General features: G+C 40.7%; 1 protein-coding gene across 11 annotated transcripts in view; it reads left to right on the forward strand.

The window, feature by feature from the left end:
* Acap2 (ArfGAP with coiled-coil, ankyrin repeat and PH domains 2) overlaps positions 1-27,562 on the forward strand; it is a 120,943-nt gene that overhangs the window by 58,744 nt on the left and 34,637 nt on the right. For 6 of the 11 annotated variants that reach the window (XM_040750966.1, XM_040750968.1, XM_040750972.1 and 3 more), the window contains exons 5-11: positions 6,887-6,945; positions 8,975-9,158; positions 12,783-12,827; positions 16,039-16,134; positions 18,820-18,894; positions 20,385-20,396; positions 23,406-23,518. In XM_040750966.1, coding sequence (XP_040606900.1) covers positions 6,887-6,945; positions 8,975-9,158; positions 12,783-12,827; positions 16,039-16,134; positions 18,820-18,894; positions 20,385-20,396; positions 23,406-23,518 — 584 coding nt within the window. Of the gene's footprint in view, positions 1-6,886; positions 6,946-8,974; positions 9,159-12,782; positions 12,828-13,649; positions 13,703-16,038; positions 16,135-18,819; positions 18,895-20,384; positions 20,397-23,405; positions 23,519-27,562 lie in introns of those variants that run through there. The other 5 variants (XM_040750967.1, XM_040750969.1, XM_040750973.1 and 2 more) reach the window with 2 other exon arrangements.

Raw genomic sequence — 27,562 nt, forward strand, 5'->3', positions numbered from 1 at the left:
TTTAAAGTCCTGGATAATCAGGGTGTGGTGAAAGCCCTGTGATTGTTACAGACATGAGTGCAGTTAAAGAGTATTCTGACATTGTGTACTCGGACAGTGAATGAAGAGTCTCAAGGGCAAGACCCTACCGTGAAGGGCTCCATATAGCATGAGAAAAGGAGAAAGACAACTGAGACTACCCCTAGCGAAGTGTTTGTTTTCCTAGGTTCAGCCACCAAGGTACAGAGAGGTCCAGCTGTGGGAGGAGGGGCCAGACCACATTTTGAGGTGTTAGCAGAGCTTGCCAGCATTGTCCATATGGTGCTTGATTTTGCAAAATCAAGATTATAGAGTCACCAGGTCTTACAAGGTTCTAGAAAATGGTGAAGCAAGGTTGGCTTCTATGGAGGGAGGTGCTTTTGTGAGTGAAGTCTAAGTTACAGTGGAGACCCTAGGATGTTGGGGATGCCAGGATCCTGGTTTATCAGTAGAAAAATACTGCATTCAGAGACCAAGTGGAGCTAACTCGAGAGAATTGGAGGAGCAGGTCTGCCCAAGGCCATTAGAGCCCCCAAAGATGCCAAGAGTCCATTGTACCTGTAGCTACAGGATTTTGTTTCCCCAACTGGATTTTTGTCTGATCCTTCCTTGTTAGGACCCCCATTTCTCCATTTTAGAGTGAGAATACTTACTTAGTCTCATTACAATATTGGAAGTAGTTAGCTTGTTTATTAATCTTTAATGCCTCACAGTTAAGACGTGCTTTGAGTCTTACAAGAGAAATTAGGCTTTTGAATAGTGTTGGAACTGCTAAGTCTGAGGGGACTTTGGAAGGTAGATGAATGCATTTTGCATTATGAGATGGCCATGAGCCTTAGGAAGCCAGGGGTGAATGTTCTGGTTAAAAGTGATGTGTTTGGGTGTCAAGTCACTGCTCATGATCGAGTCACATCAGAGGCACTCCTTTGGGAGCGTCGTCTGTCAGGGGCTGTTTAATTAAGATCGAAGGTCCACCTTGAGTGTAGGTGGCACCGTTCTATGGTCTGGGGTCCAAGAGTGATACAAAGGGCAAAGGAGAAATTGAGCTGAGCACCTACTGCAGTTCCTCTCTCTTCCTGCTTCCTCCTGGAGATGCAGTGAAACAAACTGTCTCATGTTCCTGTTGCCACGGCTGTGTCTTCCTTCTCTCACTGTCACGGCTTTCCTGCTGTGATGGAGGCAGAATAAATTCTTCTCTCTTTAACTTGGTTTCACCAGTTATTTTGTCACAACAGTAACAGTAATAGACAAGGAATGTAACTATCAAGGATTACAAAAGAGTCTTCTCGATTTATTTGAGCTCTTTTTATTGCAGGCCTAATGAGATTGCACAAAAGTTTCAGTGACCTTACAAGGTCAAAAGTCATTGCCCCGCCCCTCACTGTGGATTCTGGAAAGGTCAATAATGATTTTGTGTCCTGTAGTCATCAGCTAGGAATGGTGTGGCCCCTGGATAATATGAATTATTAAAACTTTAGAACACCTAGTCTCAGAGTCAGTGATTCCTAAGTGACTGGCAGGAATGGGAGGCAGGTCTTATGCTACCTGTAGCTTTTTGCTGCTGACTTTGTGAAGTGATTGTCTGCCATCTGTGATGTGCTTCTCAGCTTTCGCCTTTGCTAAGCACAGCAGAGAGAATGCTGTTCTAATGGGGCCCGGACATGAGTGGGAAACACATGAGTGTGAGCGCTGATTTTCAAGCCCTGTATTATTTTCTGTAGTCTAATGAGGTAACATGACATTTTGTTGATTATTTGTCATACATGGCTGCTCACAGCAATGACATTAAATTTCTAGAAACAGAAGTGAGCCTTGGCTTCCTCTTGGTGACAGTTGCAGGTGTTAACCTTTAGTATCTGAGAAGAAATATATGCCTTAGCCAGGTGTGGATTAGAGACCAGGAGCTGAGCAGAGCTGAGACTCCAGTTGGCTAATTGAGGCAGTTCTGTACACAGATCAGCACTGGGAAAGTTTGTCGTTAGGTAACTGTGTGTCTTGACCTTGGCTAATAGGAAACAGTTTTTATTCAGTTGCCTAAGCATCAGCAGTCTCATCTTCACTGTAAAGTATGAAATAAAGATGCATAGGTCAGCCTCGTGCAATGGTGCATGCCTGTAACACCATCGTGTGATTGTGCATGCCTGCAAGGGGAGGCTGAGGAGGTAAAACCGTATGCTTGAAGGCAGCCTTGGCAACAATGACTCTCCAACCAGCCAGAACTACATAGTGAGGTCTTTTTTCAGAAAGATTCAAGCAAGTGAGATTATTGAGTTCCTTAAAATACTTCTCTTGCTATTCAAATGCATATAAATTTTTATTTTGGGAATGCAGTATTTTGGAGGATATGGACGATACGTTATATTTTTGAAATACATTTTTCCTTTGGAATGCTTTTTACAGTGTCACTGTGGAATAGTATACATATTGCATAATTATACATTTTGGTAAGTGTTGACATATTTTGTGCCCCTAAAGTTTCTATTTTACTTCTCTGAAATTCCTTCTCTCTTTCTCAATCCTCCTTGCTCCTGGTCAGTTATTGATCTGTAGTCTATCATAAGTGATCAATTTGTTTTGGGGTGTTTTTAGTAACTTTTAATTGTCTTGAGACACACTGATTGTATGTGTAATAGTTGACTTCTTTTTATTGCTCGGTAACATTGCGTCATATGAGTATTTTACCAGTTGTATATTCAGTAATTTGTTGATGACTACATTATCTATTGCTGTATTACAATTAACCCCAAACTTAGAGGTTTAAGATAATAAAGGCCTATTAACCTTATAGCTTTCTGAGTTAGGAGTTTGGGAGAGGTCCACTGGGTGGCTCTGGCTTGATATCTTTGACAAGATGATGCCAAAGTATTGGGGCTGGGACCTTAGTCATTTGAAGTCCTCACGTGGACTGGTGGGATCCATGTACTTCTTAGCAAGCAGAAGGCACACGCTCTTCACCGAGGACCTTCTTTATAGGGCTGCATGAGTGTCCTTTTGACATGGCGTCTGTTACTCTCCAAATGTGACCCAAGAGGAAGGGCCTTTCATGATCTAGTCCCAGAAGTCATATTGTGTTTCCTTCATTCCTGTTTGGAAGAAGCAAGTGACAGCTCCCACTTGAGGAGAGAAGAATTAAGAATTTGTGGATGTTCCAGGTGAAGTAGTGTGCCCCTTTGGTCATAGCTACTTGAGTGGCCCAGAGGGGTAGAGTGTTACAATCCAGTTAGAGACCAGCCTGGGCATCAGATCTATCTCAGGAAAGAAAAAAAAATGTGCCCCATGTGGTGGCACACACCTCTAATCCTAGCACTTGGGAGGCATAGTCTCTGAGTTGGAGGCCAGCCTGGAATATGTATAGTGAGTTCTGGGACAGCCTGAGCCACATAGTGAGACCCTTTAAAAAAAAGTGGACTTATTTTAAGTGTACCACAGTGTACCTTTTTTTTTTTCTTTTTTTGGTTTTACGAGACAGGGTTTCTCTGTTTTGGAGGCTGTCGGTCCAGCCTGGCCTCGAACTCACAGAGATCTGCCTGCCTCTGCCTCCCGAGTGCTGGGATTAAAGGCGTGCGCCACCAACGCCCGGCCACAGTGTACCTTTTTATCACTTTTTAGTTTTGGTTATTAAAGATACAATTGCTTGTTACATACTTACCTACCTACCTAAATATATGCATATATATATATATCTGTAGATAAACATTTATTGTATGTATATAAATGTCTAGGGGTAGTTGAATGAAAAAAGAAAAAGGAAAAGGAACATGACTGATCCTAAGTATGGTGGAGGAGAAGGTAGCTATGTCAGAGAGCATAGCCAGAGGCAGGACACCTAGGAGAGTCCAGAGTGGACCTGACCCTGAGCCCTTTGAGGAGGGGACAGGGGAGCTAGGTGCAGAAGCCAGCAGGCACAAAAGAGGACAGATGAAAGGGACCCAGGCAAGCCAGGTGTTTGGTTATATAGGGAAGGGCTGTCTGGCCCCTGAACTGGAAAGTTTAGGGTAGAGGACCAGGTATGCCAGCCAGGAGTCCCCTGTAAAGGGTGGGGACTGAGGGGTGCAGGGGGAGCCTGGCTGCCAGTGTCTGCTTTGATATGTTAAATAGGCACCCAACTGTTTGTGGCAGGTTGGAAACCTAACAGTAGTGTGGCTCATTTCTAGGATGGCCATTGTGTGACTTTTTACTGCTTGGTTAATGAAGGAATTGCGTGCTAAGAGAAAAAAGTAGAGAAAAACAATTTCATATATGAATATTCATTTTAAATATTACAATTTCTTTTTCATATTACATTCTTTAAAATTTTAGTATCATTAAAGAAAACAAACCCTTCAAAATTTGGAGACGGTTCTCCAAAGTCAATTGCTGCAGTCTCCCTCAGCAGTGTGTGAGCTGAAGTTGTGTCACATGCTCCTCAGCGTGTTTATGCTGGCGGTGGGTACCACCTCTTGGCCTTTTGGCTAAGATCAAGTATAATGCGACGGTTTTCAGTTACTTTTCCTTAGTTTCTTTTTTCTTTTTTCTTTTTTCTTTTTTTCTTTTTTTTTTTTTTGCTGAAATGTCATCTTTTGTACTTTAAGGAAATCACACTGAGTGATAGGAATGTGTCCTGTGTCCATATGCTTGCCACGTGCTTTGTCTGTTTTAAATTTACATGTGTGGAAATTGATTTCCTGTGGCCTATAGCTTTAGAGGTTTTGACAGTATGTGTGTTTGTTGTGACACTATAATCAAAATGACACAGTAACTGTCACACACACACCCAGTGCACTCTTATGGTTCCTTCCTCACTTCAGTTAACATACATTTCTCTTCCCTTCTCTACTAGGAATTGCTGATTGTTTTCTATTCCTATAGCTTTGCTTTTTCCTAAATGCCATATAAATCATAGCTTATGAGGCATTATGAATGGGATTTATTTACCTAGCCAAGTGTGCCGAGACTCATCTGTTTGTGTGTGTTACAAGTTGTTCCTTTATATTACCATCTTCATGTCTTTTTTGTTTCATGGTGAAGGGCATTTAAGTTGTTTCTGTCTTCAGCAGTTGTGAATACAGCTGCTGTAGAAATTTAGCTCTAGCTGTTTCTATGAGCCTATGTCTTTCTCTTGGATCAGTAGGAAGGGGTGAGGTTGCTAGGTAGCCCAGCTTGACCGTACATCATATGTGGGTTTTAAATCACACTTGTTATTTCTTAAGTCTGCTAGTTGTTGATTCCTTAGTGAGCTTTGGCAGATTTTGTATTTCAGAAAAAAAGTACCCCCTTTTCTATTGAGTTTCTAGGCTTATAATTGGATAATTGGTTCCCAAGCACAATTACTATCTCTTTTATATCAGTCTGTGCTGAGGTCATACACTGCCTCCTAACTATCTAAAACTTGGCCTTTTTATTTCCCTTGTCATATCTTTTACTAGATAGTTATGTTCATATAATTATTTACCCTGTAGACCAGCGTAGAAGAAGAGAGGTTTGTTGAGCCTATCACAAGAGCACAGTAGGCAGGGCATTAAAGTGGAAACTGCCTCCATCTAAGAGACAGTGGGCTGTTGAAAACCGTCTTTAGAGCGGCCACTTTGCAGTCAGTGTCTGTCATACAGTCCCTTCCCTGTAAAGGACGGTAGCCCTGGCTGGCTGGTAATTTTAATTGGCTGTATCTAATCACTCTAATATCCACCTGCAGTTACATATGCTTTCTCTTTAGGGACACTTTCTTGAGCAGTCTTGTGGAAATTGCCAGAGGGACCCTCTTCCCTTTCTCTCTTCTTGTCATGGCCTTTGCTCTGCATTTACCAGTTTTATAATCTCAACTATGCGTTGATTTTATTGATTTTTCTTTATCAATTTTCTAGTTATCTGCATTTTGATTTCTATTGTTTCTTTTGGTTACATTGGGTTTAATAGAATGTAGGTGAAAAAAGTTATTTTTCTGGAAGCAAATTGGGCAGATGTAGTAGAATCTTGGATTAGAATGTGTGTGCGTTCGTGTACACACACACATACACACACACACACACACACACACACACACACACTTTTTTTTTAAAGACAGGGTTTCTTTTTAGCTTTGGAGCCTGTCCTGTCAACCCACTCTATAGACCAGGCTGGCTTCGAACTCAGAGAGATCCTTCTGCCTCTGCATCTCGAGTGCTGGGATTAAAGGTGTGTGCCACACCACCTGGATAAACACAAGGTTTTTGTTGTTGTTGTTGTTGGTGTTTTGTGTGTTGTTTTTTTCCCCCTGTTCACCTCACTCTGTTTCAGACTCTGAATTTGAATTAATTCTGAAAACTGTTAAAAAGCACTTGGAATTTCTGTAGTGAAGACTCTGTTTCAGACTCTGAATTTGAATTAATTGTGAAAACTGTTAAAAAGCACTTGGAATCTCTGTAGGGAAGACCCGCCAGTGTTGGGTATGGACATCATTACACCTGGACAAAATGCTGCTCTGAGGACACAGCTGTCCTTTGACCCAAAAGACTGTGTAATGCTCACTGGAATTCAATACATCCATTGTTTCTGTTCCCAAGTCTAACCCAGTGAAAAACTCCCCTGGGTGTCACTCAGTGCTGAGCCTGCTTTTGGCTGGGATGGAGAAAGAGAAATTTATGCTACTGTTGGGTTGTCTTCCAAATTTAAGAATTAAGTGTTTTTGTTTGTTTTGTTTTTTTTTCCACCAAATTTCTTTTCTGTAGTGAAGAGAAGCAAGTTATTTTTGAGACTGATAGAATTTGGCTTAAAATTGGCTTCAGTTTCTTTCATTGCTGTCTTTCATAGTCTTCAATAAGACATAAGCTGTTTTGACTGGTGAGGTGCCATGGAATGTCTGTTTCCATTTCCATTTCCTTTCTAATGTTTAACGCTATATTTTATTTTCTAGATCCTGTTTGACCAAACTCAGAGATCAATTAAGGCACAGCTTCAGAACTTTGTTAAAGAGTAAGTCAACTGTGGTGAGGAGGGCAGCCTCTGGTTGCTGGGGGTGGGTGGGTGTGGTGGCCCCGGGGGGTGTGGCTAAAGATGCTAAAAGAGAAAGACATTATAGGTCTTAAATTTCTGGAAATACATTTCTTTTTTTCCCCTTCCTTCCTTCCTCTCTTCCTTTCTTCCTTTCTTCCTTCCTCTCTTCCTTCCTTCCTCCCTCCTTTCCTTCCTCCCTCCCTCTCTCCCTCCCTACCTCCCTCCCTCCCTTCCTTCCTTCCTTTCTGAGTTTATAATGGAATCAGATTCACCTTGAACATATGTTTAAATGGTTCTTCTGGTTAAGTCCGGAAAGTTTTCTAAATGTAGATAAAAAGCCCCAACAGTGATTAAGATACTGTATTTGAAGCTAGGTTGTTTCATCTCACTGTGGGCATTTTCTTAGAAGAAAAGATAATATATGAGAAAGAGCCACAGAAATTATATATTGTTATATATGACCTTTGGAAGAGATTTATCATGTTTACATATGAAATAAAATTGAAGTAGAAGTAGAAAGAAAGCCCAAACTTTCCACGTTAAGAAAAACATTTTTTTCACATTAGTAATTTAGTTTTTCTTCTATGATTTTCAGTGGAGAGTGTATAAATTTCTGTTAATTGTGATACAGTATTAAAGATAAGTAAGGGTATAATATATGAAAGTGTATTTTTAAGCATTTATTTATTTAATGTACATTGGGGTTTTGCCTGTATGTCTGTATGAGGGCTTCAGGTCCCCTGCAACTGGAGTTACAGATGGTTGTGAGCTGCCATGTGGGTGCTGGGAACTGAACTCAGGTCCTCTGGAAGAACAGCCAGTGCTCTTAACCACTGAGCCATTTCTCCAGCTCCTCACAGCTCTGTTTATCAGATTGTTTCAGAATGCTTTAACGCTCAGCCTGTTTAACTTGTGGAGTGTTTTAAATCAATTATACAGTTTTTCTTAATCATGTTTATTATAATTAAAAACCATTTGTCCCAACTTACTTTGTCAGCGTCCTAGTAGTAGTCACTAGTAGTAGTTACAGCAGAGAGGAATTATGCATTTACCTGAGATCACTAAGGGACAGGGGCTTCACCTTTTCACACGATTACATGGCATGTTGTGAGCCTTTACTGGATTCAGCTCTTTACACATTTGTATACACGTGTGTTTAAAGGCTTTTTATTTTTATCCTTTGTGTGTTCTTACCAAATAATTCCCTCTTACAATAAATTGTTTCTTCTGCTTCCAGTTTTTGGTGTTTTGAGACAGAGTCTTGCTCTGTAGCCTGGGCTGGCCGGGAGTCAATAACCCTCCTACCATAGTCCCCCCCAGAGTTGTAATTGCACGTGTGTTAAAATACTTGCCAGATTCTTAGGATTTATCTGGAAGATAAATGAATTTTAATCTTTGGGAAAGGCCATTCAAGTCTGCATTCTTATACACATTTTCTATAGTAAATTTTGCACTAATATTTAGAAAACAGTATCATGTTTAAATCATGTGCATGTTTGGAATTTATCTTTAGAAAAATTATCAGAGAAACCCTGTCTTGAAAAACCAAAAAAAAAAAAATATCTTTCAGTTTTCTTGCATTGATTGTTATCATTGTTTCCATTTGAATCATACAGATTAAAATAACAAAACATTAGCTCACTCATTTACGGTCTATATACACAGAATGATGGGTACCCTTAGGCCAAAACTTAGAATGTAAAATCGTCCAAATCTGAAACTTTTGAGCTTTCAGCTCTGAGTACTGGATTAAGGTGCAGACTAGAGGTCTGTATAAATGACCCTAAGCCCCAGAAGTCCCAGATCTGAGTTTCCCTGGTCCAGGCATCTAAGGACAGTGACGACCAGGATCTGGGAAGGATGCCAACTTCAGTTGGATTAGCTCATGACTGCCAATGCCTGAGGAGACACATAAGGCAAGGGACAATAGCATTACGGTCTAAGGTTTATTTATTTATTTTTTGTGCCAGACTTTTGGAGAAAGTTTTACTAAAGTTTTATTTTTCAGAGATCTTAGAAAATTCAAAGATGCCAAGAAACAATTTGAAAAAGTCAGCGAGGAAAAGGAAAATGCACTAGTAAAAAACGCCCAAGTTCAAAGAAACAAACAGCATGAAGTTGAAGAGGCCACGAACATTCTCACAGCCACGAGGAAGTGCTTCCGGCACATCGCCCTTGACTATGTCCTTCAGGTATGGTTGGTCGGTCCAGCCTCACGCCTTCCAGCAGCTATGCAGCAGGCTCCTTGGAGTGACTGTGCTAGGACAAATAACACTTTTTCTTTGAACTAAATTTTTTGTAATTTAGTTTTTTAAAAATTACACTCACTATGTAGCCCAGGCTGGCCTCAAATTCTCTGTGTAACCTGGGCTAGCCTCCACTTGGTACCTTTCTGCCTCAGTCTTTGGAGTGAATGGCTCTAGATACATTGTTACTGCCAGGGGGAAACATGACATTTTATGGAAAACTTTCACCTGTTTACATATGTTGCTGTGCACACACATGTATGTGAATGTAGCTGTCTTCAGTTCTGATTTCTTTCTCCTTTTTACTTAGTTGTAATATACTACACATACTTTATTCTGCAGTATTTCTATTTAGTTTAATTGATATTTGACTAGCAGGCTTAAATAGTGTTAGCTTTTACTGTTTACTTTTTTCAGTTTTTCAAAAATTTTATGAGTGCATTTAAACATAACCCCAGCATCAACTTCTGAGGAACTCACTGTGAGAAACGGTTTTCTGGGTGAAGCTCCTGCTTTGCTTTGCCCCGAGCAGCGCACCTGCGACCCATATGCTCTGGTGGCACCAGCTTCACTAACTGCTGAAGGTTCTGCAATTCATTGGCTGCTTTTGAAGATGGACCCCCAAAGCCCTACGAGGAGATGACCCCCCTTCGAGGTGAAAGCCCAGGGGGCTGTGCTGGTTTCATGTGGCACCACTGGGAAGACTGGAAATGTGTATTTATTTATCTCTGGGTATGCGTGCTTGTGAGTGTGAGGCTTTGCACAGGCATGCATGTGCACTTTTGGAGGCAAATGACCACTTCAGATGTCATCCTCCAGAACACTGTGCACCTCCTTTCAGTCAGTCTTTCATTGGACCGGAGCTCACCAATTAGACTAGCTGGTGAGCAGCCTGGCTGTCCAGTGAGCACCCGGATCCTTTTAATCTGCCCATCTTTGGAATTACAGCTACTCTTACCATGCCCGTATTTTTATGTGGGGTCTAAGGACTGAATGCTGGTTGTTGTGTGCACAAGGCCAGCACTTTACCAACTAAACATCTCTTTGACCTCTACATGTGTTTTCTATTTCTAAATTATCATAGTTTTGTTTTTGCGTATATATATGTATATGTATGCACATGCACATATGGAGGCCAGAGGGCAAACTTGGGTGTCATGGAGATGTCTCTCTCTCATTGGCTTGGAGCTAAGCTAGGTTGGCCAGTCCCAGGGATCTGCCTCTTCCCCCTGCCCCATAGTAGAGATTGTAGGCATGTGCTGATGTACCCAGATGCTTTACGTGGTTCTAAGGACTGAACTCAGGTCCTCATGCTGGGGTGGCCAGCATTTATATGTAGACTGAGGCCTGTAGTCCTAGTCAGCTTCTATCCCAGTAGTTGGAAAATAGGTGGTATATGATTTTTGTTTTTTAAAAGAGTGAATGATGACACATTAAGAATTTTTATGTAATGGGCTGTCTTAATTAGGCTATCTATTGCTGTGAAGAGACACCATGACCATGGCAACTTTTATAAAGGAAAGCATTTAATTGTGGTGACTCGCTTACAATTAGAGGTTTAGTCCATTATTGTCATGGCAGGCAGCATGGTGCTGGAGAAGGAATGAGAGTTCCTCCATCTTGACTCACAGGCAACAAGGAGTGATCTGTCTCACTGGGTGTGACTTGAACGTATAGGAGAACTCAAAGCCCACCTCCACAGTGACACACTTCCTCCAACAAGGCCACACCTCCTAATAAGTGTCACTCCCTTTAGGGGGCATTTTCTTTCAAACGCCACTCCGGCTTTGGCTAAAATATCCATTATTTTCAAACGGAAACATAATAATTGTGTATTTCCTTTGAGTTCATCTGACAGTATTACATTAACCTCCATGCTCACTCCCTTCTAACTATGAATTTATTTGATAGCTCTCATAAGAATTCTTGGGTCATTTTATTTTGTGTCCAGAGTAGCTGTTTTAGAGAATAATAGGTAAAAATACCCCAAAGTGTAAAGTGTTTTAGCTCCTGTATGTATTTGAATTGACTGTTTCCCTTGAGTTTGAATTTTTGTCCCAACCATAGAGGAAAAACAGAAGCAAAGCTGAAGCCTGTGCTCGGCCTCCGCTCAGCCTGCACGTGGCGTCCATGTGCTGCAGAGCTGAGCAGGCTGTGAGCAGACATGCAGAAGGAAGTGAGAAGTTAGAGGTCTCTTGGTCTGTTTTTGTTTTTAAGATTATGTTTTATAATCCCCTTATTTAATCGACCCAGAGTCCAGTGAGGCAGGCATTTGGAAGATGTTCCATACTCTTTTGGCAACATTAATGAAGAGTGAAGCGCCTCTTTTGGATCAATGTTTTATTTATATAAGCTTGTTTTTAAAAAAACAGATGAAAATATTTGTTAGGAATTTCTAGAATTGCAAAAGTCCTGTTAAGGCACCCTCCCCCCAGTAGCCAAGGATAGCTTTGAACTCATAACCCTCCTGCCTCTATTCACAGGGATTATAGGCATGCACCCTGACCCCTGGTTTGTTGCATTGTAATAAGTCGATCGTAATTAAAATTCTTAAATCCTTCCCTTTAGCATGTATTTATGTTACATACATGTTAAACATATGCTCACTGTGTTCTGCTCGGGGACTAGACCTGAGTAGAAGGTTCGAATCTCGTGGAGTTTATACTTCCTTACTCATTGTAAGAAAACATAAAGTAAGCACCGGGGATGCAGAGGCAGGTGAATCTCTGTGAGTTTGAGGCCAGCCTGGTCTACATTGTGATTTCCAGGACAGCCAAAGCTATATGGTGAGACCCTGTCTAAACAAACAAACAAACAACCAAAAAACCAAAATAAAAATAAATAGAAGTTATGTTATCGGTAAATAGGAGTCAGGTACTGAGTTAGACCTGTGTAAGAAGATGGTGTGTAGTTGAAGCCAGGATTAGTAAGAAACAGCCCTAAGTTACCAGGGCAGAGCATCCTGACATGGAGGCAGAACACCAGTGCCAAAGCACCTGTGGGACAGTGACAGGTCTGGCAGGAGCACAGAAAGGGCGGAGTAGAGGACTGGGCTGGAGAGGTGTTGGGGGCCTCAGCATAGTGGCCTTGGATATGCTAGGAGGTTGCAGGACTTAAACACGGAGGTAATATGACTTCATTTATATTAGCAAAATCACTGCGGCACCTGTGTGGAGAAGAAGCCACACACATGGAGCCAAGAAGGGAAACAGAGGCAGCCCAGGAAAGATAGAAAGTGGTAAATGGTCATGATTGGCACTGAGGCTGTGGCTGAACCTTGATCTTCAGGTAGATGAGGAGGGTGGAGGAAGATGGACATGTCACATGTTCAAGTATTAAAATGGCTCCATGACAACGATGCTGTAATTTGAAGAACCAATGTTTTCACTGAGCTCGAATGTGGTTGAGCATTCACTGATATGCTTGTCATAAATCTTAGCCAAAAGAGGATTAATGATGAAAACAGGCTTTGCTTGGGATCGTGAGCACGAGTTTAGAGTCTTGTATTCTGGGTTAGTTGTTCGTGGGTTACTAATTCATGGATGATTAACCAAGTTTATCTTCCCTCAGATTAACGTGCTTCAATCCAAGAGGAGATCAGAAATCCTGAAATCAGTAAGATCTTAATGAAACGCTGTTAACTGAGACTGTGCGTTTGTAATCCCTGTAGTGTGATGCTCTGCCCAGTATCCCTTGGCTCCCTTGGCTTCCCTTTCTAGCTCCTGTGTTGTCTACTTCAAGGTATAGCTGTTGATGTGTCTGTGTAACTAACATATGGCCTCCCCCCCAAAGACAGACACTCTGTTGGTGCTCCACTCTGTTATTCTAGTGTAATGTTTTTTTCTTTTTTGTTTTTTATGAGACAAGGTTTCTCTGTGTTGTTTTGGAGGCTGTCAGTCCAGCCCAGCCTCGAACTCACAGAGATCCGCCTACCTCTGCCTCCCGAGTACTGGGATTAAAGGTGTGCGCCACCACCGCCCGGCTAGTGTAATGTTTTATGTGGTCTAGATACCTAATACTTATGAAACGTAGCTAGAATATTTCAGGATTGTTTTGAAACTTATCAAATATGATCATCATCTTGAATTTTCTTTTACTTGTATTTGTTCTTTTGTTTGTTTTTGTTTTTGTTTTTTGAGACAGTGTTTCTTTGTGTAGCCATGACTGTCCTGGAACTCACTCTGTAGACGAGACTGGCCTCGAACTCAGAGACTGGCCTGCCTCTGCCTCCCAAGTGCTGGGATTAAAGGCATGTGCCACCACAGCCCAGGTGTATTTGCTTTTTAGAAAGTTTCTTTTTAAAAACATTTTTTAGATTTCTTTATTTTATGTGTACGTGTGTTTTGTACACATGTATATGTACTACATGCATGCCTGGTGCCTGTAAGGATCAGAAGAGGGCATCAGATCCCCTGGAACTGGAGTTGCAGACAGGTGTGAGCTGCCATGTGGATGCTGGGAACTGAACCCAGGTCTTCGCCGAGCAACAGGTACTCTCAGCTGCTGAGCCATCTCTCCAGCCCCCTCCCCCATGGTGAACATGTGGAGGGTCAAAGGGCAGCTTGTGGAAATAGGTTCTCTTTTCCTACCATGGGATCCAGAGGTTTGAACTCCAGGTGTTAGTATCAGTGGCCTTCTCCCCTGAGCTATCTTCCCAGCCCTAGTTAAAGTTTTCAAATCTGGAAAAGGCTTTTTAAAAATGCTACCAAATTTCAGTACTTGTAAGATGTGTGAGAGCAGCCATCTCTCTACTGATTTTAGCCACAGTGGGCATTATAGCCCTGCTCCTCACCGTCCCTGCTTGCAGTATGATAGACAGAGAGTGAGATTTCCATGTTGCACGTTGCATTTTCAGAGTTTGCTCATTTTTCCATATACTTACAGTATGATAGACAGTGAGATTTCCATGTTGCACGTTGCATTTTCAGAGTTTGCTCATTTTTCCTTATACTTACAGTATGATAGACAGAGAGTGAGATTTCCATGTTGCACGTTGCATTTTCAGAATTTGCTCATTTTTCCATATACTTGCAGTATGATAGACAGAGAGTGAGATTTCCATGTTGCACGTTGCATTTTCAGAGTTTGCTCATTTTTCCACACACTTTCCTGGCTCTCTACGAGCCACATGTGTGTCCTTTGTTCTCACTCTGTTGAAGTCTTCACTTTTTGTACTGATTTGTGGCTCCTTTTATGTATTCAGACCACTGATCTGCTGCTGTGCTTTCCTGGGTTAGCATTTATTTTTTAATATTCTTAGTATGTATTTTGATGGATAAGGTATGTTACATTTTTTAAAATGCTTTTATTGATTATTTGTGGATCTTACATCATGCATTCTGATCCCATCCATCTTCCAGACCCCAAATTTGCCCTCCATCCCTGCAACCTCTCTCCCCAAACAAAACAAAATTTAAAAGAACCCCCCAAAAACCAAATCAAATAAACAAAACAAAAACAACAACAAAAAGGAGAAGAATTTTGTTGTGGAAACTATAGTGTGACCTGCTGTATTTTATTTTATTTTTCTTCGTTTTTTTTCGAGACAGGGTTTCTCTGTGGCTTTGGAGGCTGTCCTGGAAGTAGCTCTGGTAGACCAGGCTGGCCTGGAACTCATAGAGATTCGCCTGCCTCTGCCTCCCGAGTGCTGGGATTAAAGGCAGGCGCCACCACTGGCCAGCGTATTTTACATTTTTATATAATCTTATCAATTCCTCTTTATAAATTAGTGGCTTGAAAAATATTTTCACACAGTTGTAGAATTATTACCATTATCTAACAATATACTAATTTTTATAGGTGAGTTTTTATTTTTAATCTTTGAATTTTATGTAACTAGTTTTTAATTTGAAAACAATTTTTTTTTCTGTAGAGGATTCTTGAGTATCAATACCCCTATGACTACTTTAGTTTTTAGAATATTAAACAGATGTCTGTTCTTGCTAAAAAATAAAGCAGGTCTTAGGAGCTCCTTTGCATACATTTAGTTATAGATAATTTCTTCCCATAAAACTTAACTAATAAAAACAGGGGTGTCTTTTCTTTTGTGAGTTAATAAAGTCTAGAAAAGTCTGGGGACTGGCACTCTATACCTAATGTCCATTTTGGATCTGTGGAATGAATATAGAGGAATTCCTAGGGCCAGGGAGGTGGCTGAGCAGATGCAGACTCTCGCTGCTGAGCCTGGATCTAAGTTCCGTTCAGACTGGAAACTGGCTCCTTCAAGATGTCCTTTGACCTCCATGCTCCCAGGCACGTGTGAACACACATCTACAGCACAAAAATAAACAAATAAATAAATAGCCTTTTAAAAACAGACAAGTCTGTGCCATCTCCACTTGTATCTGTTTTTTGGGAAAAAGAACAATTTTGTCCCCCCACCTCCCTGGGGCCTGGTGCCTCTGGTAGGTTACAGTGTCCCCCCACCTCCCTAGGGCCTGGTGGTGACCCTGGTAGCTTAAAGTGTTTGCTACTGTTTACATTTCTTCTCTTTTAATTTCTTTTCTGCTTAGGGAGTGTACACTGAGGACCACAAAGACATCTCATAATGTACTTGAGGGTTACTAGTAAGACAGTGAAGCTGTTGAGAATATTATTTAAATCACCCATGTAATTTTTGTTTAACTCTAAACAACTACAGTTGTTAAGATGTCAAACCACTAGGTGTTTCTCTTTATTTGCAAATATTTATGAAGTTCTCAATAGACAGCAACTCAGTTTTAAGTCACTTTGACCCCCTGGGTCCTTGTGTAGTGATGTTAACTGGGGGAGGACTGACGTTTTCTAAGCTTCTAGCCGTGCATCTGAACCTCTGTCTCCCTGTCAGATGCTGTCCTTCATGTACGCACATCTGGCCTTCTTCCACCAAGGCTATGACCTGTTCAGTGAGCTTGGGCCCTACATGAAAGACCTTGGAGCGCAGGTAACCTCTTGAACTGGGTTTCTCGGTTCTGTGCTTATTGTTGATGCTTGGGTTTCTAAAGATATTTCCCATACTGGGGACTCTGGCTACTCATTTACTTATAAAGAGTTTGACTCTGTATCTGTAGCACGCTTGTATGTAGGGTGAATGTTGAGGCTAGAAATGAGCCTCAAGGTGGAAATGCCTGTGTTAAATAGTGAATGTGAAGGAACTGAAGAAGGGACTTGAAATTACTTCCCCATCCGGTGTGGTGCACAACTGTGGTCCTAGCCCTTGGGAGGCTGAGACCAGCTGAGATACACATTTGCTTTTTTATAGTACAAATAGCGGGATTTAGTCCTTGATTTTTTAAACTTGAATAATTGAGTCACTGACCTAATTTGCTTTTATTTTTTATTTTATTTAAAATTTTTTTTTGAGACAGGGATTTTCTGTGTAGCTTTGTAGACCAGGTTAGTCTCGAACTCACAGGGATCTGCCTGCCTCTGCCTCCTGAGTGCTGTAATTAAAAGTGTGGACCACCACCACCACCCGGTTCTAATTTGCTTTTATGACATTGCTCTTTTCATTTTCAAAAATTTATATTGGCTACTTGGGTAATAAAAGTCTTATAAAGCATCTAATACCATTTATTACCATTTATTTCGCAAAGCTGTATTAAGTATGTTTGGAGCATTTTGTGTGTGGTGTGTGTGTGTGTGTGTGCGTGTGTGTGTGCGTGTGTGTGTGTCTGTCTGTCTGTGTGTCTGTGTGTCTGTCTGTCTGTCTGTTGGCAGCCCTGTGACTCAAACCCAGGGCCTTATACACGCTAGGTATGTACTTCACCACTGACTTGGCCCAGGTCACTTCGGACTGTGCTTTTTATTGAGTATGAACCTTCTTCCTCTGATTTAATAGTATTTATTAATCTGTAGGATTTTCTTTCCCAGCATACTTTCTGAGGTGAGAGATTAAGGAAAAAGTAGAATTTAGGGAAATGGGAGAAAGGTAAGAATGGAATGGGGCTACCATTCCATGATCAAAGTACGTGTGTGGGAGGGGGGGAGGATAGAGGATGGGATCACGTGCAATCATGCCAGGATTACACGCAGTCTGTTGTTTTGTCTCCTGCACTGGATTGCTGTCCATCTCCATGCCAAACGCTCTGTGTATTTGTCAATTGAGTTGGGATTGTTTGCAGCCCCACCCTAGGAAACTAGGACTTCTGTCAAAGAATCCTGTTTCTTTTATGTGAACTCAGAAGCACAGGTTGATGGCCGTTGGTGCCACAGAGTTGCCTCGTGGTTAAAAGTGACTTATCAATCTTAGCCATCATTCTCAAACCCCAGCTAACAGGAAGGAGGAAAGGGAAAAGAAAGCCATGTGTCTGCCTAAGGACATTTCCTAGAAATTGTAGATGTCCATTTTGTGTACGTCCAGTGACCTCTGCACGGTTACTCATTGCAAAGAAACCTAGGAAATGCAGCTTTGTTGCATTAGGTATGGGGTGGTTCCTGTTGTAAGTAAAGAGGAGGAAATAGATGCTGGGAGCAGTTAACCTTTTATACGCCAGGAGAGGGTCAGTGTGATGTACACGCACGTAGCTAAGGCATCTGGTTCAGGTCTGGTGGGAGGGTCAGACCTTCCTGTGTTCTAGGCACTCTTTTCACCCATTTGTTTTATATTAGGTGTCATTTATAAGATCATGTTGTAGTTAGCTAGTAGAAATTATTGTTCTTAGGTACTTATTACTTTCAGTTTTGTGTCCTTCCCCTTCTAAACATGCATTAAGCCACACTTTCTGTAGTGGTCTGTTTAGATGTAACCAATTAGGGTAATCATGTAGTAGCTGAGTAAGTAGGAGATAACAATTGGAACTATGGGATTAATATTCTTTTTTGTTTGTTTGTTTTTTTTTTCCGAGGCATGGTTTCTCTATATTGTTTTGGGGGCTGTCCTGGAACTCGCTCTGTAGACCAGGCTGGTCTCGAACTCATAGAGGTCCGCCTGCCTCTGCCTCGAGTGCTGATATTAGAGGTGGCACCACCAACACCTGGCTGAAATTAATATTCTTTTATTATTTTGTTTAATTTAACCTTACAGAGCCAGGGCTTTACAGTGTTTACCAGTCTGGTCTTAACTTCTGGGCTCGAGCAAGCATATTACTGCATTTCCCCCCCAGTCTCTCAAGCTGTCTCTTGTTTATTTGACCAGTTACAGATCAGATTTTAATGCAAGGAAGGCAAGTTGAAAACATGGTGTGTGACGAGTGAAGGGACATATCTGTTGATGGGAGGTTGTGATCTTTGCCCTACCTAGTTCAGCTAGGGTTGGAAAACAAATCATGTATTTGTATGTGTGCTTAGTTTTGCTATTATCTTGTCTATAGTTACCAGCATCTTCTAAGCGGGTCACAGGCACTTTACGTTAGAGTCGCTGTCCTTTAAGGATGGGACATAACACTGCTACAATGCTCAAGACAAGGCCTCCACTTGGAAGCTTTTCCTCCCCAGACACCAGCTTTCTCAAAAAGGATTTAATACTAGAAAAATGTGAACTTCAACTTGGATGTTTAGCCAAAATTGCCCTTTTAGGTTAACTTTAATCAGGTGATTTATATTTATCTGTCAAATGACTTGGAATATGGTTTACAAAATACCTATGTTTATTTAACTTTTATGTCTATAATTTTCTTCTTCCATTTAGTTGGATCGACTGGTTGTGGATGCAGCAAAGGAGAAAAGGGAGATGGAGCAAAAACATTCTACTATCCAACAGAAGGTACAGGGCAGATTAGATTGCCTTGCATTCACGGGAGTTACCGTATACAAGCTACCATTGTTACATAGATCCCATGATTGGCTCTTACAGTAAAGCCTTCTTTTGTGGAAAGTAAAATGTTTTAGATGTTAATGTATATACTTCATTATCTTTCCAGGTCAAAACGTTTGCAAGCTATGTTCTTGAACCAGTTTATAAATACTGCTTATCTATCAGGGGCGTTTCATTTAGAATATCTACAACGACCTGCCAAAGTGTACATACGTGTGCGCATGGGGGGGAGGTCATGTGTGTGTTCATCTGTACCTGTACACATATGTGCATATTCCTCCCCTCCCCCCACAGCTCTCTGCCTCTCTTCCCAGCTGCAGCTACTCCAGGGCAGCTCACTGCTTGTTAATGCCTAGCTAAACTACCTTTGACAAGTATTTTTAAAAATGAGGATTCAGTAGTACATTTGTTCCTATTTCTTCATACAAGAGTTGAGTGTGTTATGTCTGAAGCGTAGCCTGATGGTACTTGGTACTTTGTAGGTAATAGTCTGTGAAAGATTTGTACAGCGACCCAAGCATAAAAGGCAAGTTAGAGGTTGACTAGTCATACAAAGTTAGGACAAAGTTCCTTCTACATGCTGCTAGAGGCCTGTTCTCTTGATAATAAGCAATCGGGTCATCTTTGATTACAGATTACTTAGATCAGATCACACACAGAAGACGTGAATGGGAAAAAATGAAGCAAAATCAGTAGTAAGTGTATGAAAAAATACTTAATGGGTTATTCATGCTCAAAGAAAAATAACATGTAGGAAAGGAAAGACTATTCTGTTAAGCCATCTTAAGGCAATTCCTTTAGTTACTAGAGGATGAGGCTAACTGTATTTTCTTTTGTTTAAAGACAGATCTTTCTGTATTGCCCAGCCCAGCTTCGAGCTGGTAGCCCTGGCGTTCTTGCCTCCTGTGTGCCTGGGATTACAGGTGTACGCCTCCATCCCCGCTTCAGTTTCACTTTTAGTTCATGGCTGGCTCCCTTCCTCTGCTCTCCCTCTCTTTCCAGAGTCTTGCTGTGTAGCTCAGACGGGCCTTGCACTCATGATCCATCTGCCTCAGTCTCCCGAGTACCTGGATTTTAGTGTGCATTACCGTGCCTGGCTCTTCTTTGTGTTTAGGGCACACAACATGGCATTTTGACGAATAGCTTGTTTTAATGGCGTTATTGTCAAATGATTGCTAAAAGTGGAATCAATCAGTTTTTAGTAAAACAACAAATTATGTTTCTAGAAATATGTGATGGCTGATTAAATTGAATATATATTTTTAAATATTTTATTATATACATAGTTCAGTATTATGCCGGAGGCCTCAAACTGGTAAATCATCAAATCTGAAATTATTTGACTTTAGATAATACAACAATACACAATGTTTTCTTTAAGAAAATAATGCTGTTTTACTCATTGTGAATACTTTCTCTATCCCCAAATGCTGACACAGGCTGCATTACAGGTAAAAAAAAAAATCAAGTCATCTAAAATTTAAGGGAAAACATTTCTGATACTTTTTAAGGTGTTTTAACAACTGCATTGATCAGTGTGAGAAATAGCATTACTGTGGGTGCCCTTATATGTCCTGCCCATGCCTTTGCATGTCTTTGGATAGATGTTCACACTAATGGAGTAGAGCTGCCATCCCACACAGTGTGCACACATGTGCTCACTGTGTGGAGGATGCTGGCAGGCAGCGCTGAGGTTCCCCAATGTCTGCACCACTGCACTGTGGATACGGACATCACATTGTGGTTTTAAATTATGCATCATTAGTGAGTAGTGAGTTGTGTCTGTCAGTCATTTGTGGTCCCTGTTTGTGGAATGTCTGTTCTCTTTTCTTCCTTTTTACTGCCAGGTTTCCTTAGTGATGATGACCAAATTCTTCATATATTCTAGATCCATGTGTCTTAGGTTTTCAGCCCCGTGCCTGGGGCTTTTGTTACTTGTTCAGCAGTTACCATCACAAGATCACAAATACCTGTCTCATGTGGCTTTGCTTTCATGTTTATATCTTTGCTGTGTTTGTTTGTTTAAAAAAACTTTTGGGATTTTGATCAAGGTTATATTGGATCTATGAGAAAGCAAGTTTATTTATTTTATAATAATGTCCACATCACAGTCTTAGTCTACCTTCCATTTAAATATTCTCTAATGATTTGCATAAGGTTTTGTGATTTTCTTACATACCTTTGGTTAGACTTATTCCCAGACACTTAGATTACAAATGTTCCTGTGTCTGCTCCCTTTTGAAAGTCGCTGTTCATTAGTCTGTTATATTTGGGTGAGATTGATCTCCCTGTATTGATTTATACCCAGCAATCTCACTAATGCTCTTGATACTGACTCTCTCTGAATTCTGTTGGGTGTTCTGTGTACAGCCTCCTCTCCCTCAGTGAGTGTGCTGCTTTTTTCCCGCCTTCTCCTTTTTTCCATGCTCCCGTTGACTAGGACCTTTACAGTAGTCTTGAATGGTGGTGGTGATGATGGTCCTTGGCTCTCACTTGCTGGTTCTGTGGGGAGGCTTTTGTTAGCTGCTTTCACTCACCCTTCTTTGTTGAGCCATCTGTTTCCTAGGCTCTGCAGGAAAGCCCGGTTCCCCTGAGAGCCAGATGTCCTTGTTCTGCTGGCCTCTTTGTCTTCCAGTTTCCCCCTTTCCAGTTGCATTTGAGTGTCCCCTCCTAACTGTCAGGTCATGAATGTGTTCACAGAGATTCCAGCAGCAATATTGCATCCACTATTACTAGCCACTTACATATGGGACTCACTGCATTGTGTTACACCTGAGTGCTTTATTAAGGGACATTAATAACAGAAGACTCACAAATCTCAAGAAGTAGTTGAGAATACATGTTTACAGTGCCTCACACATCCCAGGAAATTTTACCTTATATTTTATATTATTACTGTTTTGGTGTTGGGAGTGTAATGTGGCCTTGCACATGCTGGACAAGTACACTACCACTGAGCAGTACTCCTAGCCCCATTATTTATGCTCAATTTCTAAGAGCCTACAGATGCTACAAACAGCACATTCAGTCCTCCCAACAAAGTAAAACCACCATGTGACAACAGCTGTACCTGGTCCTGCACCTGAAGTATATAAGGGAAGCACTTGGCAGAGACACCTGCACACCCAAGTTAATTGCTGCTGTTCTCTGTGGCCAAGATATGAAGCTAAAGAAAATGTCACATGTCCATGCACTCGTGCACAGGTTTCATTTGGCCTTAAAGAAGAATACAATTTTGTCATTTGCAGGGAGATGGATAGAAGTGGAAACAAAATAGGCAAGTGTCAGAAAGATAAATAGTAAGTTCTTTCTCAAATGTTGAATCTAGACTAATATATTAATACTAAATAAATGAAATCTACACATATGAATATGTCATAATGAACTCTATGCTGACTTAAAATTTAAAAATAAAAACAAAACCTGAAAGCACAAGAACCCTTTAAAGATGTGAAGGTCAGGGCTGGGGAGATGTTCATTTGGTAGTGTGTATGTTATGTCAGCATGAAGACCTGTGGTCAGATTCTAGCAGCCCTATAAAAGGCTGAGAGTCGTGGCCTACATCTGCAGTTCCAGTGCTGGGGAATTGGAGCTTGCTTGCCAGCTGGTCTTGACAAATCGGCGAGCTCCAGTTTATTGAAAGAGCCTGTCTCAAAAAATAAGGTAGAGTGCAACAGAGGAAGATCCTTAGTGTTCACCTCTGGCTTCACATGCACACACACGCACAGATGAGCATGTCTGCACTTGTAAAATACACACATGTTGCAAAAGTCAATTACGTCTATTATTGACTTACTATGCTCTGCTGTGAAAGATGGCTGGGGTGTATGTGCTGATGCAGAGTATTTTACTGAGTTCAGTTTTGGTACTACACATGCAAGTACACATGCATGTACACATGTGCACATGCACAGACACAAAGTAATGTGAATTTTAAAAATAGATGTGCATATAGTTTTAAAGAAGGAACTAGTGTTTTTATTTTCCAAAGAAAAAATATGTAGAAATATATTTCATTTATAGATTGAGTTTTTATGCTTAAAATTTGAAAGATCCCAGGAATTAAAAAAAAATCTTAATTCAACCTGATTTCCTTTTCGTGTTTTAGCATAATCATGTTAAAAAGCCCTAGGCTGATTCTCACTCACTTCCCCCTAACACTGGTTTCTCACAGCTAAGGGTCATCCAGTTTCTGCAGAAGAGCTCTCAAGATAGGTAGAAGTCTGGCTTCCAGGGGTGGAGAGACGGCTTCAAAGTTAAGATCGCTTACTGCTCTTGCAGAGAGCCAAAGTTTGGTTCCCAGCACCCTGAATGGTTAATACATTGAAGCACATCTCAATTATGCTGTCCCTTTCTCCTGTGCTTGTGTGAGACTCACTGCAAGCTTTTTAAAGCTCTTTCCCTGGATACATTCCTTTTTTCTGGGAACACAGTTGCCTGAACTCTTGTGTCTTGTTTAGGACTTCTCCAGTGACGACTCCAAGCTAGAGTATAACGTAGACGCTGCAAATGGCATTGTCATGGAAGGGTACCTCTTCAAGCGAGCCAGCAATGCCTTCAAAACATGGAACAGGTAACGAGCTTCAAACATTAATCTTGATTTTAACATGTTTGCCATTTTCTGCCTTTCCTTGTAATTGACAACTATTTCTCCCCAGAACTATCTAAATTCTACAAATTCCTTAATAACTTGGTTTAATATAGTTCACTGAGACGTAAGGGTCAGGTGAAAAGTGAAAATACAGATTTTTAGATTTGAAACTTAAGGCTTAGAGGAAAAAACCTAGAATTTGTTAATGTTTGGCCTATAATGATTTTGTTTATTTTATTAAGAATTTACTTGTGGCTGGGTGATGGTAGCAAAAGCCTTTAATCCCAGTTATAGGAGGCAGAGACATGTGGATCTCTGAGTTTGAGGCCAGTCTGAGCTATAGAGCTAGTTGTTCCAGGACAACCAGAGCTACATAGGGAAATTCTGTCTAACCCTGCCCCCCAAAGTAAGAATTTACTTGTGGGTCACCCAGGTGGTTCTGATCTTTTGGCCTTTGTAATAACACTTAAGTAGGATATGGGAAGAAAATGGTAGCCATTATTTCTTTGTAATGGCTAGCAAAAACTTTGAATTTTTGCTTAATTAATTTTTATAAAATATAAACTGTCTTACAAGAATGGAATTATAGTCAGGTGTCACGGGGGCAGGGCACCTGTAATCCTACCAGGAGGTGAAGGCAGGAGGATTTTCACTTCCTGACTAGCTTGGGTTGCATAGTACTATCTTGTATCAAAAATTGCAAAACACACAATACAGAGAAACCCTGTCTCGTAAAAACCAAAAAAAAAAAAATTGCAAAACACAACAGTAAGAAAATATGAAATATTTTTACTTTTTTTCATACCTATAGCATTGAAAGGTATCTTGGCTCAGGGCCATCCTTCTGCATGTTAGTGATTGATCTTTACTCAAGGTTAACCTATTTTTTTAAATTTTTGTTTAAACCAGAAGAGGGCAATTTTATAATAAATAATTGAGAGTAGTGTCTGTGTTCTGGGTAATTGATTTGCTGTTGCACGGTCGGCTGAAATGTCTTCCTCTGTGTTAGGAGCAGGTTCTGCGTTCACCAAGTGATGGAGATGCTCCTTAAGATGAATCTACTAAAATGAATAGGGTCTCCTCAGTAGTTCATTGGTGTACATTGTGTTAACTTAAATGGGAACCTCACAGCTATATTGAGATGGGTTCTGATTGCACTTACTTAGATTTCTTGGTGTTGAAGTTCAAAAGCATCAGTGACATTTTTAAATGTCAATGGTTTATTGAGCATTTATTTTTCTAGTATTTGATGTTGTAGTAAATCTAAATGGTACATGATTTATTTGAAGAAAAACTTTCTTCATCTGAGTGAATAATCTGGAAAGAATAAAGATATTTAATATTAAGGCTCTGAGTTATATAGAATTTTTAAATAAGATCTGGGTACTGGAGGATCAGCTATAGTGATGTGGTTATCAGTAATGAATGCTTCTAGTTATTATACAGTGAAAGTAGAAAATTAAAATAGTATTTCATGAGCTGAAATGTAAAATCATAGTCCTTTAAGTCCTTATTGGCAAATTCTGTAGCTAGTGTAGGAAACTAGAAACAACTAGAGCACAGTAATTATATAAGGTTATCCAGCCAGTGTGGTGTTATAGTGTAATGTTAGAATTGAAACTTAATCTTCAGATTTACACCTCCATAAATCTTAGGAAAACAAAAGCTGAAATACAATAAATCCCTAGAAACATAACCATCGTGTTAGCAAGAAGAGAAATGGATTTCCTTGAACCACTTTAGTGAGAAATGTGATCTTTTTTTTTTTTTTTTTTTTTTTTTTTTAAAGATTTTATTTATTTATTATGAATACAACATCCTGCCTCTACATATGTCTGCACGCCAGGAGAGGGCACCAGATCTCATTACAGATGGTTGTGAGCCACCATGTGGTTGCTGGGAATTGAACTCAGGACCTCTGGAAGAACAGTCAGTGCTCTTAACCGCTGAGCCATCTCTCCAGCCCCGAGAAATGTGATCTTATCAGACTGCAAAGTGGGGAACTCAGTTGCTGTTCAAAGCAGTAGAATAAAATCAATCAAATGTGGACCTTTTCTTTCTTATTATTTGTCTTATGAATCATATTAACTGGCATTGATACTAAAACAAAACCAAGATTGAGTACGGAGCAGCTGTAAATGGCCCGTTGTGAATGGTGTCCCCTCAGAAACGAAGCTGCTGTTTAGAGGGCTGCCTGTGCCCGTTAGGATCAGCAAGGACAGGGAGATTTAGCAAGATGAATGCAATGCAGAAGGATTTGTTTTCTCATGGAATTGTAGTCTGGGAATTAAAGATTGGATGACTCCATTGAGGGGCCGTGTTTCAGTAGCAGAGCTGTGTGGCTGAGATCTTATCTTGAGATAGGAAGCCAAAGAGCAGGAAGAGAATTGACCAATTCCTGACAGCACACTTACTTCAGGAGACCATCACTGATCTTCACCCGGCACACAGCCCCAACCCCAAGAATTCCACCATCCTGGTGGTACCACAGTGTGAGCCAGGTCTGGTGCAGAACCGTCGGGGGGACAGATCATATGCAAAATGTAGCAGAAAGGAATTACATGAACGGGAGAAGAAGGAGCAGTGAAGAGGCTTATCAGATATCTAATCTCAGGACATGCAAATAATTTTCTTTCAGTTGTGTTTGGTTTAGTATCTTATGAATAGTTTTCCATCTCATTTATTATAATACATTCTGCTTCTCTGAATAAGACTATATATTCCTTAATATTAAAAACATCTCAGAGGCCGGGCGATGGTGGCACACACCTTTAGTTCCAGCACTCAGGAGGCAGAAGCAGGCTGATCTCTGTGAGTTTGAGGCCAGTCTGGTCTATAGAGCGAGTTTCAGGACAGCCTCCAAAGTTACACAGAGAAGCTCTGTCTCGAAAAACCAAAATCAAAGCAAACCAGACCAAACCAAACACCATCTTAATGATATTTGCTCTTGTCTATAATTTTATGAAATTATGTCATATTTTCAGCATCAGCTATCAAAGGTCTCTACCCTGAGGGACATGTGAATGTGATTAAGAATTCTCAAATATTAAAAATATCTCATTCATAAATTACACTTCCCTTTAAAAGCAGTGTCCAGTATTGTATAGTGTAGCATGATAATTATGTCTTGTGTGAGAGCAGATGGATCTCATGTCCTTTATGCACTGCCAGCCTCGTTCCTGCTAGTTCCTGGATGTCTTGTTTGTGGCATCGCAGCATATAAACATGCTATCCCATTGTTCTCTTCATCTTCACCCAACTCAGGATCAACAATTTTAGGAAAGACAAACTCTGCATTTAACATGGAGGGTTTTTTTCTCATAATTACTCTGTAAGCAATGCAATAATACTACTTACATAGCATTTACAGTATGATAGCAGTTGTGAGTAAATCCAGGGGTGATTGAACTCACTTAATGCAAGGCCCAAGTGGGGAATCACTGCATCCCAGAGAAGGCAGCATGGGAAGTCTTTCCGACATATACACATGCACACATGCACACATATACACTCACACACACACACTCACACACTCATGTGCCTGCACACACTCACACACACATTCTCTCTCTCTCTCTCTCCATTCCCCTTCCTTCTCTCCTTTTTATCTGTCCTTCACACACACATCCTCTCCCATTTATGATTCTATGCAAATGCTGCATTTTGTCTTAGAGAAGTTGAGCGTCTACAGATGTGGATATGTGCGATTGGGTCCTAGAACCAAGTGCTACAATGACACCAAGGGAGTGCTTTATTTTTCTGAGCGTACATGTAAGGTCTGCCAGAGTGAGCTTTCTTAAGTCATTTTCTCAGTATGGCAGTTTCAATTCAGACTGTAAACACTGGAACCTATGTTTCTCTTTTTCATCTCACAATGAATTTGGAAAGAAGACAACAAGGAAAATAACTGTTAACATAATCAGCACTAAGTTGACAAGGCTAATAAAAGAAGCAGACTCCTTTGTTGGATCAGAAAATATAACCCAGTGTATAAAATGTATTATATAAAATTTTAAAGCAAAATGC

Source organism: Mesocricetus auratus, unplaced genomic scaffold, assembly GCF_017639785.1.
Source record: "Mesocricetus auratus isolate SY011 unplaced genomic scaffold, BCM_Maur_2.0 Super-Scaffold_100008, whole genome shotgun sequence".
Lineage (NCBI taxonomy): Eukaryota > Metazoa > Chordata > Mammalia > Rodentia > Cricetidae > Mesocricetus > Mesocricetus auratus.